The following is a 15,825-nucleotide window of genomic DNA, read 5'->3' on the forward strand; positions in this document are numbered from 1 at the left end:
GGCCGGCGGGGCGCGCGCAGGTGGCGGGCGGTCCCGCTGCGCTCGCCGCCGCGGGCCGGCCTCCGCCGGGGTTAGCGTGTCACCGGCGGGCGGGCAGGCGAATGAGTGAGAGCGGGAGCGAGCGAACGCCGGGCTGGGACTGCCGCCGCCGCCGCCGCCGCCTCCCACGTGAAGGGCCGTAGCCGCCCGGGCGAGCGTCGCAGCCGGCCGAGGAGCCCCGCTGCCCCGCAGCGCGGGGGCTTTCCTTCCACCTCCCCGCCCGGGGCCCGAGCCGAACTGCTCGCGGGCCCTGCGGGGCGCCGCTGCCCCGCTCCCGCCCCGCCGCTTCTGGGAGGTGGCTGGCGCCGCGGCGCTGCCCCCGCGAACGCTCCTCGCGGGGTGGGCGTGGGGAGGGGGGGCTGCGGCGGCCCCCCGCCCCCGGGCGTCCCAGCCCCGCCGCCGGTGGATGCGCCCGGGAGGAGCCGCCGAGCCCGCCCAGCCCTTTCAGCCCGCGGGGGGGACGCGGGGCGCTGCGATGACTTGACGCCGGGCCGCGGCGTGCCGTGCCGTGCCATGGAGGGGATGACACGCTTCGTGGTGGCCTCGGCGGCCGCGGCACGGTGGCGGCCGGCGCTGCCCGCCCTGCTGCCGCTGTTACTCGCCGTGCCGGCGCTGCGGGGCTCGCCCGCCGCAGGTAAGGGAACAAAGGGGGCCCGCGGGGCTGGCCGGGAGGCGGCAGGTGTGCCGGGCCGGGCCCGGGCCGTGGCGCGGGGGGGGGATTCGGCCGCCGCGGGCAGCTCTCCGGGCTGGCTAACGGGCGCGTGCGGGGGCAGGCAGCGCCGGTAACAATGCGGCGGTGCCGGCGGGCGGGGGCCGCTCGCGCGCGCGGCGCGGCCGGGGAGCCCCGCCAGAAAACGCGCGCATTGTTTGCGGCCGAGCCGCCTCCGCTCTGGCGTGGGGCCGTGGGCAGCCCCGGCGCGGGGAGGGGTGTTGGTGGCAGCCCCGTCCCGGAGCTCTTGGGCGAGACCTGGCGTTTCGGGTACGGAGGATGCCCTCCGCCAGCCGGTGGGGCGCCTGGAGTTGGGGTCCCAGCGCCCGCTGCCTTGTACCCCGCCTGCAGCTCTCGGAGTGCCCGGGGCGTTTGGGGGTGCAGCGTGTCAGGCGGTGATAGCACCTGCGGGGTGCAGGGCAGCCCGGTTCTCCACCTCCTCCTCCTCCTCTCGAGTTAGAAAGCATCAGCCCCCCCCTTCCCCCCGAAATGCGACACGCTACTCTCGAGCAGAGCCGCGGCATGCCTGGTGTGCGGAGGGGACAGCTCGGGCTTCGGGGATGGTGTCTTCGGTCGGTATTTCAAAATAGCCAGCGGCCCGAGACTCCCTTTTTTGTCTCCTCTTTCCTCTGGTGGGTCTGGACGTCAAAATGCGCCTGTAGTTAAGCAGGCAGTTCAGTCACAAAGATGTCTCGCTGGGTTCTGCTCCCGTAGAGCTTCTTGGTTCATCTCTAATACTTTCTTGTAATGCAACAATTACCGTTTTACAGAAGGGAACAGTTCTGCTGTGGCTGTGGGTTTCTTTTTGGTTGGTAACAGGTATCAAGTAATACATTTTTATCAACATCAGTAAGTTGCTGATAAGTGATAAGAAGTGATAAGAACCATCATTAACCTATTTCATGACAGGGACCAACTAGCGTTGACTCATTTATTTACACTGGAGAATCGTGATGATTGTTGTTGGGTGCCTGAGAAGCCTTGGTGGTATAAAACACTCAGCGTTATTATTTCACTTCAGACATACCTGGTGGCGTGGTGGTGACTGGCTGGGTTTTTTGTCAGGGAAGTTACACTTTTCTCCAGCTCCCTTTGTAGCCAGCAAGAGATGTTCCGTTTCCAGCCAACGTGAAAATTGGTAATTTCCAGGAAGATTGAGAGATTCTTTTTCTTAAACAGAACAGGCTTTGTGTACAAATAGGGGAAGGCAAAGCAGTAGTTTCCAAAGTTGGAGACTTGATTTGAGTTGGGTTGTTCTGTTTTTTTTTTTTGCCTCTGAGGCCAATAGAATGGCTGTGTTTCTTTTTCTAGAGTTTCATAGTAAGTCAGAGAAGGCTTTTGTTTAATTGTTTGTCTAATACTTAGTAGCTGTTCAGCATTACTGTGGATTTCTGTAGACTTGTGTGTGGTTACTGTAGTTCTTGTATAACTTAAAAAAAGCAGTAGAAATATTATGTAACTTGGCCAGCGCTTGGGCTGCTTGGAGACAGCACATCTCGCCCAAAGCAATGCTTTCCTGCTCAGTCTAGGGCAGGAACCATCAAGCTGTTTTGATTTGCGAGTCCTCTATGCTTTCTCTTTCCACTGGGCATGTGAATCATGTACAGTGAACTTCAGCATACTAAGAGCAAGATGGCTTTTCACGGGATGCTTTTCATAGACATCTTTGAAGTGGTCCACCGATCGCGGTGATTTAAAGGCTGCAGGTTGCAGGCATGGAGAATATTTTGTTCCGATTTGATTAAGGTGAAATGCTTTATTAGAAAGTGTGCCAAGAGTCTGATTTCTCTGTCTTGGGCCCATAATGTTTAAAAAATCAGACACAGCCGTTATCCTAATCTTTAGACTTGAAATGTTGTGATGTGTAATGGGTGGTGTGAAGCACAAGAGATGCGTACTCGTAATAAGTAGTAGGTTTGGACAACATTCACTTAATCGTTTGACAGATTTACAGCTCCCTTATTATCTCTCTGTCGGGTGCAGTTCATTTGCTTTTCAGTGCCGTTTGGTCTTGGCCAGTTTAGGAAGAGCAAGAGCAAACTCTTGAAGCTTTGAGTTAAGCTGAAGAGGCATGCTGTAAGAGTGGAATGGCTGTTAGAGCCACTTGCTTGCAGTTGAAATAACAAAGTGAATGTCAGTACTTAAGAAAATTAAGTAGTAAATCAACTTCGATTTTGGAATGCTTGATCCAGCTCCCACTGAAGTCACATGCTGCTGAATCAGGGCTTCAGCTTCCACAATTAAGCAGATGCTGAACTCTTAGTGTGGTGATAGGCTGCCAGTGTGCTAAAGGTAGGGATGCATTTGAGCACCTCTGTGTACTAGTGCTTTGGGGAGGCCCTGTGAATGTCTTACTACTCAGCTCAGACTGTGTTTTTGCTTTTGTTCCATTGCACAATCTGTGCAACTCCCTCACTGGCAATCAGCAGGATTTATCTTGTCTTGCTCCGCTGTTTTCATAGGAGAGAGGAGAGCTCTGAGCCAGACTCGAGAAAGTCTGAAGTGAGTCTCCTCAGAGATTCAAGGTCCAAAGACAAGTTGTGGAGGTCAGGCAAGGAATCTCATGTAGCTGCCTTATGGGACAGTTGCAGGATATTGTTTATTCAGCTTAATTGCATGAGTGTGTTGCAGACACTTGAGTTGGCATCGTGTCTCTTGTGGCCAGTTCAGCTTGTCAAGCTCGCTTCCAGTTAATTTTCACAGAAGACCCATATGGTTGGAGGATTCCCTTTAAGACTGCTTTCTATGCTGTGCTTGCTTTATTTGTTTCAGCCTCGTGTCTACAAGTTACACTTGTAGTCTTGCCAGCGGAAATGTGGTTTTTGTTTGCATGTTCTTTCTAGAAGTTAGAATGCTAAACAAGCTAGTGGACAGTGCAGCTTTTTGTTCAGTTGTGTCCGTTTTGTGAGTGGCATTTGTTTTCTGTGAAGCAAGGGCTTAGATTTCTCAGGCAGGGCTGGGACTTGAAATATAGCATGCCTTTAACAAAGTAGGCTTTAACAGCTCTGACCTACCTTGAGCCATAGATTTCAGGCACTGGACACATTAAAGAACAGTGATTCTTGCTGCAGCACAAATCTTTTCCAAGAGGTCTTTGGAAGCTGATGATTGTGGTAAGTGGCAGGTTCTGACAACCCAGCTCTTATTTCTCAGTTTGGAATGTCTGTGTGTGTGGAGTTGCTTGGGAGAGAAGTGAAGCAGAATAGGCTTCTTAATAATATAGTCCCACTTCAGTGATGGGAGACATGGCTTTCCTTCATTTGAAAGTAAATCTGTTTATGGCTGATGTCCTAAACTACCAGTGAGTCTCCAGCCTTGCCCATTGTGGCATACAGTCTGAATAACACTAATTGCGTAAGAGTTATTATGGATGATGTCCTTAACTACTAGTGTGTCTCCAGCCTGTCCCATTGTGGCATACAGTATGAATAACTCTAATTGCATAAGAGTTATTAAGTAGAGTGTGTCGTGGGAACCTATGGATAAGTAAAAAGCCATAGGGAAATAGCACCAGTTGTCTTTTAGATTTTGTCTCTTGGAACCCCAAAGTTGAGACAAATGGCAGAATTAAATGAACAATGCAGACTTAATTTCTTTTTTTTGGCTCATGTATAGGAACTACATTTTCACATGGCCCTTCTCATTATGGCCACTTCTGCGCTCTGGAGTTAGACAATATGATGTCTTATTTCATCCCTTTAAAAGTCACATTTCTGTGTTTTTCTTTAGTGCTTGCTGAACTTACGCAAGCTCAATAACAAATGTGATTGACACCTCCTATATGTGCTCTGTTTTCAGCTGTTGATGGGACTGGAGACAACTGGTGTGGAAGATGTAGTGAAAATCTTTCATAAGAGTGATGGGTTACTGGTGTCTTCCTGATGCATGAAATGGGGAAAAGATATGATTGACCATCAGTAGTCAGGTCACTGATGACATCACTGTAATTAATTGTATATAAAATGCACGGAATAAATACTGGAAAATGGTAGACTGAGATGATTTTGCTTGTTCTTATTAAAGCTGTAAGGTGTTATGAGTTGCTTGTAAGAAATATTGCTGCTTTGCAGTGGAGTTGAGAACAAACTTAACTATTTCAATTTAAACTTAATAATTTGTGCATTTTGCTGTGGTTGGAAGCTTTGTTTTTCTTTACAAAATGTCAGCTGAAAGAGTTCAGCTACTTCTGATGTTGAGGCAAGGGGAAAACAATGGCTTCTGCTTTGAGTTCTGTCAGTTTCTTTTCTGAACAGCTTTAATGCCCTTATGCTTTGGAGCACGCAGTCGAACTTTGGCTGAGTGTGTCTGCTCTGAAGGGGATGTTTTCTCTGCTGCTGCTTTGAAAGCGATTTTTTTCAAAAGCTTGTAACAACCGAATTTAGGCACACATGCCTGTGAGAGAGATGATACACTTTGTGTGCTAAAAACTGGGTATATCCTATTCTTATGGAACCGTACCTACCTGTTAATACTGATGGGGGGTATACGTGCCACCTGGGCAGATGTACTAAGCATGCTTCCCATAGCTCAAAATAATACATGAAAGGTTGGACTTCATTGTGAAAGTCTATCCAAACTGCTCCAGAAGTGGGACTGGGTTGAGCTTTAGGACTGAGAACTGGCATTTGCCTGCCTTGTGTTTTAAGGATGTGCCTGTGCTGTGTGATGGAGTGCTTTACTTTCTTTAGGGCAACTCCAGCATCTACCTTCTGGTGCGCTATTGTGTGGTGGTAACTTGCATCATGCCCAGAGACAAACCAGAAGGGTTTTAGAAGGAGCCAGCGTGGAACTTGGGTTTAGTTAAGCAGCGGGAGTAAGAGAAGAATCTATGGATCTTTTTCAGTCACTGCTCTGCTTGTTGAAGAGATGTGTGCAGAAACCTGGGAGTTGTAGGAGAGTAGGAGGGGAAGGGATGTGAACTGTAAGATCTGTGAGATGAAAGAAAGTGGAACTGGCAGGGCATGAGAACTCAGAGACAAGACGCTAGGTCAGGAGTGGGAAATAAGCCTGTGGATGGCAGAAACTAGTCCTAGAAGAAATAAGCAGTGTAGCATGGTAGTAGGATGAGCATGCTGGGAACACAGATAGACTCAGTTTAAAAAAGGAAAATAAAACTCAAAAAAATAGTCTTGAAGAGAGGAATGAGAAGTAGGGAAGATATGGGACTGGGACAAGACTGGAAGAAATATATCCAAAAGCATCAAGCTTGGCATTTAGGAACAGAGAAGCGTGTGCCTGCTGCTGTGGGACACTTTTTCCAGAATGTGGTGCAGAACCCAGGGCTTCTGAGTGTTGTCCCTTTCCTCTCCTCAGCCAGGAACATGATAAAGGTGAGGCACTGGAACAGGCTGCCCAGGGAGGTGGTGGATGCCCCATCCCTGGCAGTGTTCAAGGCCAGGCTGGATGGGGCCTTGGGCAGCCTGGTCTAGTAAGAGGTGTCCCTCCCCATGGCAGGAGGGTTGCAATTTGATGATCCTTGAGGTCCCTTCCAGCCCAAAGCATTCTATGATTCTATGATAATCTGTTGCTACTCCTTGAACGTTCCGTGAACGCGCATGTTGCAGCCTTGTGACAGAAGTGTTTTTCAGAGTTTGTTTTGAAAACTGGAAAATTTCCTTCACAGAAACTGTAGCAGCATATGAAGACTGCAAAGACAAAAATCAGCAAGTTGGAAATATTGATATTACAATAACCTGTGCAGTTCTAAACTACTTCTGTGCCTGTAAGTTATGGTACAACTATACTCACGTGGTCACAAAGTGTGTACCCATATAGATGATATTTATAGCTCTATAAGCACCTGCACATAAATACCTATAAATATACCTATGTGCAGACATGACCTTCATTGCACTCAGTGTACAAAACTGATCCTGCTTTGTGGAGAAGTGGGTGTTGGATACTAACCAAAGAAGTTATCTGTAGGACTCTTGCTTCTCTTGTAGCTGATGTTAGACGGTGAGCAAGTAATGAGGTGGGAGACAGAAGAGTTTGAATAAAGGTTTCACTGTTAATGTAATTAAACACTGTCCTAGACAATCGTGTTGCTGTTGCAGAGTTTCAATGATCTGAGCAAGTTGCTTAAACCAATCTTCCCACAGGTGGTCACTAGTTGTGTGTTCCTCATTTACTGGATGTGAGACCTCTGGGATCTGTGTTGCAGAAATGCTGAGTGCTTGCAGCTGCCAAAGAAGTCAAGGGAAGCTGTTCTTGAATATTTTGTGTCTGTAATTCTACATACTCATTAGTGTTTTAAATTAGGCACTCAGAATTTGACCTTGTTTCTTAGTTTCACGATTTGTAAAATGTAATTTCTTGTTTGATTTTTCAAAACAGTATGAAATGTTTGGATGCAATTACAGTGAGCACAAGAGAGAAGCTCATCAAAAAGCCAAAGACACTTTTGTCTTTGGAACAGGAAGGATCCGGTGGATGATACACCAGCCTCCTAAACTCCAATCTACAGAAAAGAAGTATAAGAAATAAACTGTTGATAAGCAAATAGAAAGTAACAGGTGCTGGTGAAATGGTATGCATTTACCATATTAAGACTTTTTTTAGTGGGAGTTAACTAGCTTTATAAATGGGAAAATATACTATGTTGCATCAAAGTGTAGTAGGCTTTTGTATGACTTGTTTTTTAAATAAAATCTTCATAAAAGAACTAATGTTTATGGTTGATGTTTGTTGCTCACTTCAAGTTTTAACAGTTTCAGTCTACATCATCCCCTGCCTGCTTGTTCTTCATGCACAAACTTTTTATATTCATTTCAGTCCTCTTCTCCCCTCTGATTTAGAAAGATTTCTCTTCTGTGAATTAACTCCCTAGATCGAGTTTGAATTGGCTTTAGCTGTCTGGTCAAGATGGTTTGAAATAGATGTAAGAGGCTAAAAGTCACCAGCAGGTAAGAGGAGAGGGAAGGGATGCTGGAAACTTAGTGAAAGAAGGGCCTGAAAATCCAGATGCTTTTTAGTAAGGAAACTGCATATTAATATCCTACTGAAGCCATAGGATGGGGAACAGGCAGTGTAACAGTGCTGTGTGAAGAGAACTGGTGTTTCTGATGGATTACAAACAATGCAATTGAACAGAACCAGTGTTGCTGGATCTCCAGAGCACATGGGTTATGGTCTTTGGCATATCCTGTGTAGTAACTTGTTCATTCTCTTCAGTGGCAGAAGAGCTCCAGCTGGAATGCTGTGTGTAGTATCGGACCTTGTTCTTTGAGGAAGAAATGGGCTACTAGAGGGAGTTCAGATCACAGAAGTATTGGGGTTGCCTAATCTAGAACAAACAAACAAAAAATGCAGGTGGACAAGACTTCATTCAAAAATACAGAAGATACATAAATGTAATAAACAGCGATTTACGTTGAGCAAGAAAAGAAGTAAGACTTGAACTGCAGTGAACAAGACAGGCTTTCTAACTGCTGATCTTTCTCACAGTGGGGATAATGAAACTGAAATACATGGTCTGGGGCAATAATGTGATCTGTCACCGGAGTTGTAAAAACAGCTTGTATAATGATCTAACAGAAGTGGATTGCAACAGTGATTCCACAGTGGTGTAGAAGGATGGAGTAGATGACTCCTGAAATATTTTGCAATTCCATTTTTTAGAAAGTCTAGAAATGTAATTTATGTGCAGACATGCAACATTGGGGCCAAATTACTGCTCATTACTGAAAACTTCACTGTGCTGTTCAAGTGAAGAAACAATCTACAGTTGTATCGTTAAATATTGTAATGTTTCTGCACTGAAAGTCTGAATTAGGATTTCATTGGTAGCCTTAGTAGTGATGATTTTGAACTCTGAATTATTGATTTTAGGCTTAACAGTTTTGTAAGGTTACAAAGAATATTTTCTAATCTTTGCTATGGCGACTTTATCCTTAGTAGCAACAGGCAGGAGGAACACGCTAATATGGTCTCTGTACAAGGTCAATTTCTTAGGCATTTTATAATACAGTTTAGATGATCACTGAGACAACAGGTACAAGTCAGTGGTGTGGATGTGATTCTGCATCAACTCATCAACTGAGTTACTAGCATTTGTATGTCTAACAAGCGGGATGGAAAGAGAAGCAGCATTAGAGCTCAAAACACTTTATTGATATTTCTACAAAACATGCCAGGCAAGCTGGGTGCTTGTTAATCTTGGCACAGAATTTAGAGTTTACCGGTGCCTGTGGGAAAGGAGATGTGGTAGAAGGAAGAGGTCCAAAGTGATGCAAGATAATTGGCAGACTGAGCGAATAAATAGCACTAGACCGAATCTTTTCAGTTGGCTGTGTTGTACGCGCTGTTTGCCAGCGGAGCGCATGGCTGGGGTCTGGGTTAAAGGGAGATTGCAAAGCTTCAGTAGCTGAGAGACCTTGTGACTGGGAAGTGGCCATGTTTCCTTACTGAAGTGGCAACTGCTGGAAGAGCAGTGAGGGTGTCCTGGCCAGAGCTGTGTGCTTGCTGGCCATCACTCAGGTGTGTGCAGTACCACTCAGCTCTGCAGTGAGTGCATTCTGGCAGAGCTTTTCTGGACATTCAGGGCAGTGGGGAGCTGTCTTTGTGCCCTTTGTCTCATGTTGGTTGGTGTGTCAGGGTGAGTGAGAGAGGAAGGATAAGATCTTTGATCAAGAGTATATTGAAATGAGGAACAACAAAGAAAACACTAGGCACGGGGATGCTGTAGGAGTGGGTGAAACTGGGAATACAGATGGTGGAAGGCTTAGTTAAGAAGTGCCTGTGGAAAGCTGCTTGATGTTGATAAGTTTGGGGGTTTCATGGCTCCCTGGTGTTTTTGACTTGAGCATCCTCAGTTTAGAGCTTGCCTAAGATATGCAGAAGTAACCAAAACACTTGCATAGGGTGTTTTCTAAAGGGGTAGCTGGGTTTAGTTTTAGTAGAAAACTCTGAGGTGCTTAGTAAGGTATGTTTGAGAACTGTAAATGCATCTGAAAATAAATGGTCACATAGGACAGGTAAAGATGTTTTTTCTTAGGTAGTATTGATAGAATTTACAGATTTTGTTTTCAGCCTATTATTTCTTAATTCATGCTATTTGGGACTAAATTTCCCGTTGAGTGTTTTCATACTGAATAAGAAATTAAAATTAGTATGAGTTCTTAGGTGAGGAGAAGGGTCACCTTTTGTTTGCTTCTCAGCCAACACTATATGGATCTAGCTTGTGGATACTCTAAGTAAAATTTCATTCCTCATCTAAAGGCAATTGCGTGATGCTGGAGGGTGGTGCATTCTTCTAGTTGCGTGTGAGCTTGATTAGATGTTGAGCCTGTCTCCCCTTTTCCTGGAGCCTGTAATTGTAAATATATCCCACCTGATGTGTGCAGATTGAATTGAGCTCTGTTCACCCACAAAGCCACAGTGATTTAGTTCAGCGTTATTTGGAGACAAAGCTGCGAACATTTATGTAGCAGACCCCTCTGGGCTAATATCACGTTACTTTTTGAATAGAAGGAAGTTGAGTGTTTATCATCTACACTATATTCTGATTAGGTAACACTCCAGTGGATGTCTGTATTTAAAACTGGAGCTCTTGATGAATTGGAACTGTGTGATATATTGGGATAGAAATTGCATCTCGCAGAAGAAAATCCTGATCTAGAAAAGTGGTTTGAAGATGTTTTCAATTAGAAGCTGACAGTGACCTTACTTCCTGTCCTTATGCTGAAAGATGAGACAGATTTGGGCTTCCAGCCATCGACATTCAATTTTTAGAAGATGTAATTTGTTCCAGTCTGAAAGAACAACAACAAAAAAGTTTTCCCTTTGTCTTTCTAGAGTACATGTGCTTTTTATAGTAAATTGGTTAAAAAAAAGAGTAAATGCTTATCAACGTAGTAATTGAGGTTTTGTCATGAAATACTTTATCCATTATTAATACGAGCGAGGAAGTTTCTATGAAATGAATTGTATTTGTCTGCTTACATTCTTTCTTCTGTGAGTAGTTACTTTTCTGCCTCTACCACAGCCAGGTTCTTAAAACTGTAAAAATTGTCAGAAGGATTAGGATAGCTGAGGAATGTGAAATGAATGTAAATCCATTTTGCTGCTTTTTAAATTGACTGGATTCCAAGTAGACGGTGTCACTTGAAAGCATAATCTTAAAATCCTAGGAGCATTGGAAACAAAACCGAACATAGTTTCCATACTGGAGTATTAATTCTTATGATTTTTTAGTATTTACTGCTGCTACTTAACTGGGTGTGAAGTTTGTTAAGCACTGAGGTCAGGTGAAGATAGTTCTAGAAACCTTAATGTTAAAGAGGTTCTTCCAGATTTATTAAAGCAATGCTCGTGTTAGTTGGCTTTTATGTATTTCTTGAATGAGCCAAAGCCATCACTGAAACATGCTGCTGATGTGTGAGATTGCACAGACAGTTTAGAATGGCTGTGTTATTTTATATTTGGAAATAAAAATACATCCTTGAAGAACAGAATGCAACTTTATAGTGTATCATGTATTCAGTACAAACATCCATGTCATTTAAGTAAGATACTTCAGGCACATTCTGCAGTACTTTCCCTCATTCCTAAATAGTATCAACCTTGTAGGTTACATTTAAAACTTGTTCTCTATAAATACGTTACAGAACTTCCTATATATTTTTAAAAGCAGAATACGAAATAAAATTTGTATCTGCCAAATGCAGATATAAGAGTTGATATGCTTTATGAAGGCAACTATTTTGATTTGAGCAAGTACTTAAAACTCCAACTTCAGTTTCTCATACACCAAAAGTTAAATTTCTAATGAATTAGTGGATTTGGGATTTATGAAGGTGTATTTTGAGATTTGTTGGTTTTAGTTTTGAGAGATTTAGGAAAAAATTGACAATTTTACCAGTAGAATGAAAGTTAATGAATTAATTAAAATTATAGCTATCAGAATTCTTCTGCATGTTTAAGATCAGTCCTTGTGGATTGGATTATTTGGAGGAAGACAGGTGAAAAGCACAGGTGCATGTTAAATATAGTTTGTCATGAGCAGTCAGAGCAACCACCCAAAACAACAGGTGTTGATGTGTAATGTGTATAAGCTCAGGCATGTAGTACTGGTTTGTACTCATAACGCATTGATATGTTTCTGTTTTGGGTTGGTTGGTTGTGTTTTCGTTTGGGAGATGAGGGAAAACTTTAAGATTGTTTATTTTCATGATTGAAGAACCCATAAAGGGTTGAAGACTACCTCTGCAGGTCTGGCTGTACGAACTCTCCCAAAGTTTAATTGGGACCATCTGCTTGGTGTTTCTGTTGTGCTCGCCTTAGGAGCTACACCATACAGTAATCTGATACAAGTTTACTCTGGTAATTCTACAGTGCCTTTGTTAAGTGTTTCTTCTTTTGTAATGTAAAGGGGCATGAGCATAGTTGGTGAGCAGGAAAGAAGTATGAGGTGGGGAACCCAAATGATCAAAACTCTAATTAGACTAGCTATCTTCATAACCTTTATTGGGTTTTCATACAGTTCATCTTGCTTGGAAATTTTGTGAGGTCATAAGCTTGTTGCTTCCTGAATTGTTGCTACAGTGTAAGAGAAGTAGCATTACTGCATCCTTTCCAGCTTCTGGGACTGGGTTCCTTGCTGCTTCAAGTATGTTGAAGGTAAAACTGCTCCAGTAAGAGTTTCATCCTGTGTTTGTGGGTCTGAAGAATTTAGAGTTTTTAAGTTGTAGCTCTGTTATCTCAAGCTAGGTGGAAAATATTGAAATAGGAATTTTGCTTGAAAGCTATACATTTTAAAAGAACGTTTGGGTGTTTTGCTGATTATCCAGAAAGATCAAATGAAAGCTGATGGATATGTTGCTAACAATTAATATCTTGCATGTCTTATAGTTAAACTCCCATTCATAGTCTTTGGGGGGGAACAGGCTTGTTTTTCTCAATGTGCAGGATTATTTGTAATTGAGAATTTGAAAAGAATATGGTAGGAATAAGTTTTTTTTATTAAACACTTCTGTTCATGCAGAAATCACTCAGTGAATGTGTAATTGAGTTAGAGTAGTGTGAATTGTGATGATGTAGTCTCTTGACAGTCATATCAATAGCCTGTTTTCCATCCAAAAAAATCTTCCAGACCACCTCATAGCATTCTCTGGTATTTATGGAAAATGGCACAGTTCTAAATAAAAATCATGCTTTGGGAAGTGGGCTGTTCATGAAGCAATCGGTTTCTATTTTAAACAAGTAAAGCCACCAGATTTTCCTCTGTTTTCACACTTTACAGCAGGTGTTACATATACTCAATCAGAAGACACAACAATAATAGACTCAAAGTTAATCTTTTGAGCTCAGATGTGTTCCTTATCAATGCTTTATGTTGTTTGTTTGGAATGTTGAATTCTCATAATACATACCTATTCAAAGAGAGGCACAAGACTAAGAGATTTCACTTCACAGGCATGATATTATGGCTTCTTTTATCCAGTATAGTAAACTTCAAGTCCTTTTCTTCTTCCTTTCTTATTTTTCCTTTTTGGAAGAAAATTGCAGTATGTTATTAAACAAATATATCAACATTCCCTTCTGTCCTAACCCTACTGTTCCTTCTATTCCCTGTCTCTCCCCGTTTTTACCTTCTGCTCTGCCTGGGAGTGAAAGTATTTCATCATCATAGAAATCATAGAATGCTTTGGGTTAGAAGGGACCTCAAAGATCATCTGGTTCTGTGGACTTTGTCTTGCCTCCTACTGAAAACCAGGAAAAAAAAAATGTGATTCCAGCTTTTGTTGGTTCTGCACTCTGTATGCTTCTTCCAGCCTCTTGAGTAGAATTTGTTAAGCATGGATGGTTTTGTTGGTTTTATTTGTTGGGAAAGGGAAGACTTGGAAAAAGGGGAGGAGGAAGGAAGCAGGAGTGCAATCTCCTGCCAGACATGAATGACTTTGTGTCTTATTAAGCATGCAGGGGAAAATCCAATTTAAGATGGTTATGTTGCTTCTCTCTTAGCTTGTCAATTCAGCTTTTTGGAAGGTTGTTGTATAGGCTGTATTTTTAAAACAGTACTTTATTTGGATATTTGTACTGTTTTGGTTTTGTTTTCCCCTTTAAATGGGATAATTCTTGAAACTCCAACTTGGAGCATATTCATGAAAGGAATTGAATTGGCACCTCTGGAGCACAGAAATGAGTATCTGGGGACGTGAGAGAGCGGCAAGAACCTTTCAAAACACAGCTGCCACTGACAGAATGGCACCACAGCTCTATTTTACTCAGAAATTAATTTGTTAAGGAGCAACTGGATTAGAACTGCCTTGGTCTTAAATAGTCTCTACTATTGAGAAACCTTCATTTTAACAGCACCTCCTTTTTCATTTGAACTCAATTACTTATTAGTAATTTTGATGATGACTGTTGCTCTTTCTGGAAGCTTTATTGTTTGAAAGGAAAGTGGATCTTTTTTATTTTTAAGTAGTTCAACTGTTAGAGTCCACAGTAAAACCTTTTCTTTAAGGAAATACTCACATGAATGATTGGATTAAAATGTCTCCTTGGCCCTCAGTCATACCATACTTTGTATAGGAAGTTTAAGGTCCATAATTTGTCTAGATACAGAATTATTCACACTTATAGCTGACAGGTTTAGAGAACTAACACTAGTTTTTTCTAATGCATTTTAGTAGGTCCCTACATGCTCCTTTACCACTGATGCCTTCTGGTTTAGACTGGCTTCAACACTTGCCCTGGCATCCGGACTGTTTCCTGGTCAGTCGCCACATGAGTCCTTCAGTTCCTTTTTCACCCTGTTGTTGCGTATGCTCTCCATGTGTAGCCTCACAGGTCCTGGGCTTTGCCAACACTGGAGGCTTCCCTCCATCTGCTTGCTTCCCTGCACAACAGCTGCTGCTCCGGCTTTGTAGTCCCTGAGGACTAGCTGGGGTACCGGCTAAACCAGCGTGGCTATTGCATTTTTGGTTCTCTTCTATTTCTGTACGCTGTATCAAATAGGAAACCACCTTGTAGTTACACCTGTGTTACTGTGTGTGCAAATCAGGACCTTACTATAAATTTGTTCTAGTCTAACCGGCTGTACTTGTCTGTAGGGCAGCAGATGCATCCCTGGATGTTCTGAGGTGAATGTGCAAATACCTGCTTATGGTTCTTGAGATCTTGTCAAACTAGGCTGTCCAGGATCACATGAAAAGCAAGAAAACTTTGGGAGTTATCATTTGTGTGGATTGATATGAAATGGCCAGTGTCTAGCACCTGACTGAAATCGGGTTATAAAGTACATGTGATGTATCATGCTGTCTACCTATGGAAGAGTTGCTGCTTTAGATGTTTTCTGCACCATCCAAGAGAGCAAGATTCCAATTAGTGGGCTTCAGCATGTGAGTAGGCAGTGGAAACATTTTTCTTGCCTGTCTCAACACTACTATGCGAAGGACAGGGTTTGAAAATGCTGTTTGTCAGTGCTGAAGACAAAATATTTTGTAGTGAGTGCACTCATCAATTCCAGCAGACCGTTACCAAGTTTTATAAGTGCAAACTTGCCAGTGGCTGTTGCTTATGGCAGCTTTCCTGTGAGCAGAAGAGTTAAATTAATGGTATTGGGCCTGTTTTTTTACCTTCCAGAGCAGGAGGGGCAGCCAGGATGTTGACAAGCAGTGTGATGGCATGTCATTTCTCAGCCTCTTCTGAGGGAAACTGGGCAGAGGGAAGCTAATGTGTTTTGCAGTAGGAAATGCAGGAGTCTTTCTGAATGTTGTGGTATTGTGGAGGGTTAGGAGCAGGGAAGAATACTGAAATATTTTGGAGAAAAATACATGCCAGCATGTTTCTTATTATGGAGTATATGGGTATGGTTTTATTTCTGTGTTGGTGGTCTTTTTAAAGCCAAATGATACGGAAGTCAGTATTTTTTGTTCTTTGCTCTTGGCTTAATGGTGGAACAGTGTCTTGGGGAGAGAAAGCCTCATCAGGGAGAAACTAATAAAAGTGAATCATTTGAGGCTCTGCATATTGTAGGTCACTTTAGAGAGACTGTTTTTCCAATCTTCTATGGAACTAGAAGTGTCACCCTTGTGGTTTCTTTAATTATAATTTAAGTATCACATGGATGT

The 15,825-nt window shown here is 43.2% G+C and overlaps 1 protein-coding gene across 1 annotated transcript in view; it reads left to right on the top strand.

Moving 5' to 3' along the window:
- Nucleotides 1-552: 552 nt before the first annotated feature.
- Nucleotides 553-15,825, top strand: part of KIAA1549 — a gene marked incomplete at both ends in the record, with an annotated part of 147,858 nt that continues 132,585 nt past the window's right edge. Inside the window, one exon of the mRNA XM_084273031.1 lies at nt 553-673. Coding sequence (XP_084129157.1) covers nt 553-673 — 121 coding nt within the window. The remainder of the gene's footprint in view (nt 674-15,825) is intronic.

Source organism: Gallinula chloropus (genome assembly GCF_964237585.1).
Source record: "Gallinula chloropus genome assembly, chromosome: 1".
Classification (NCBI taxonomy): domain Eukaryota; kingdom Metazoa; phylum Chordata; class Aves; order Gruiformes; family Rallidae; genus Gallinula; species Gallinula chloropus.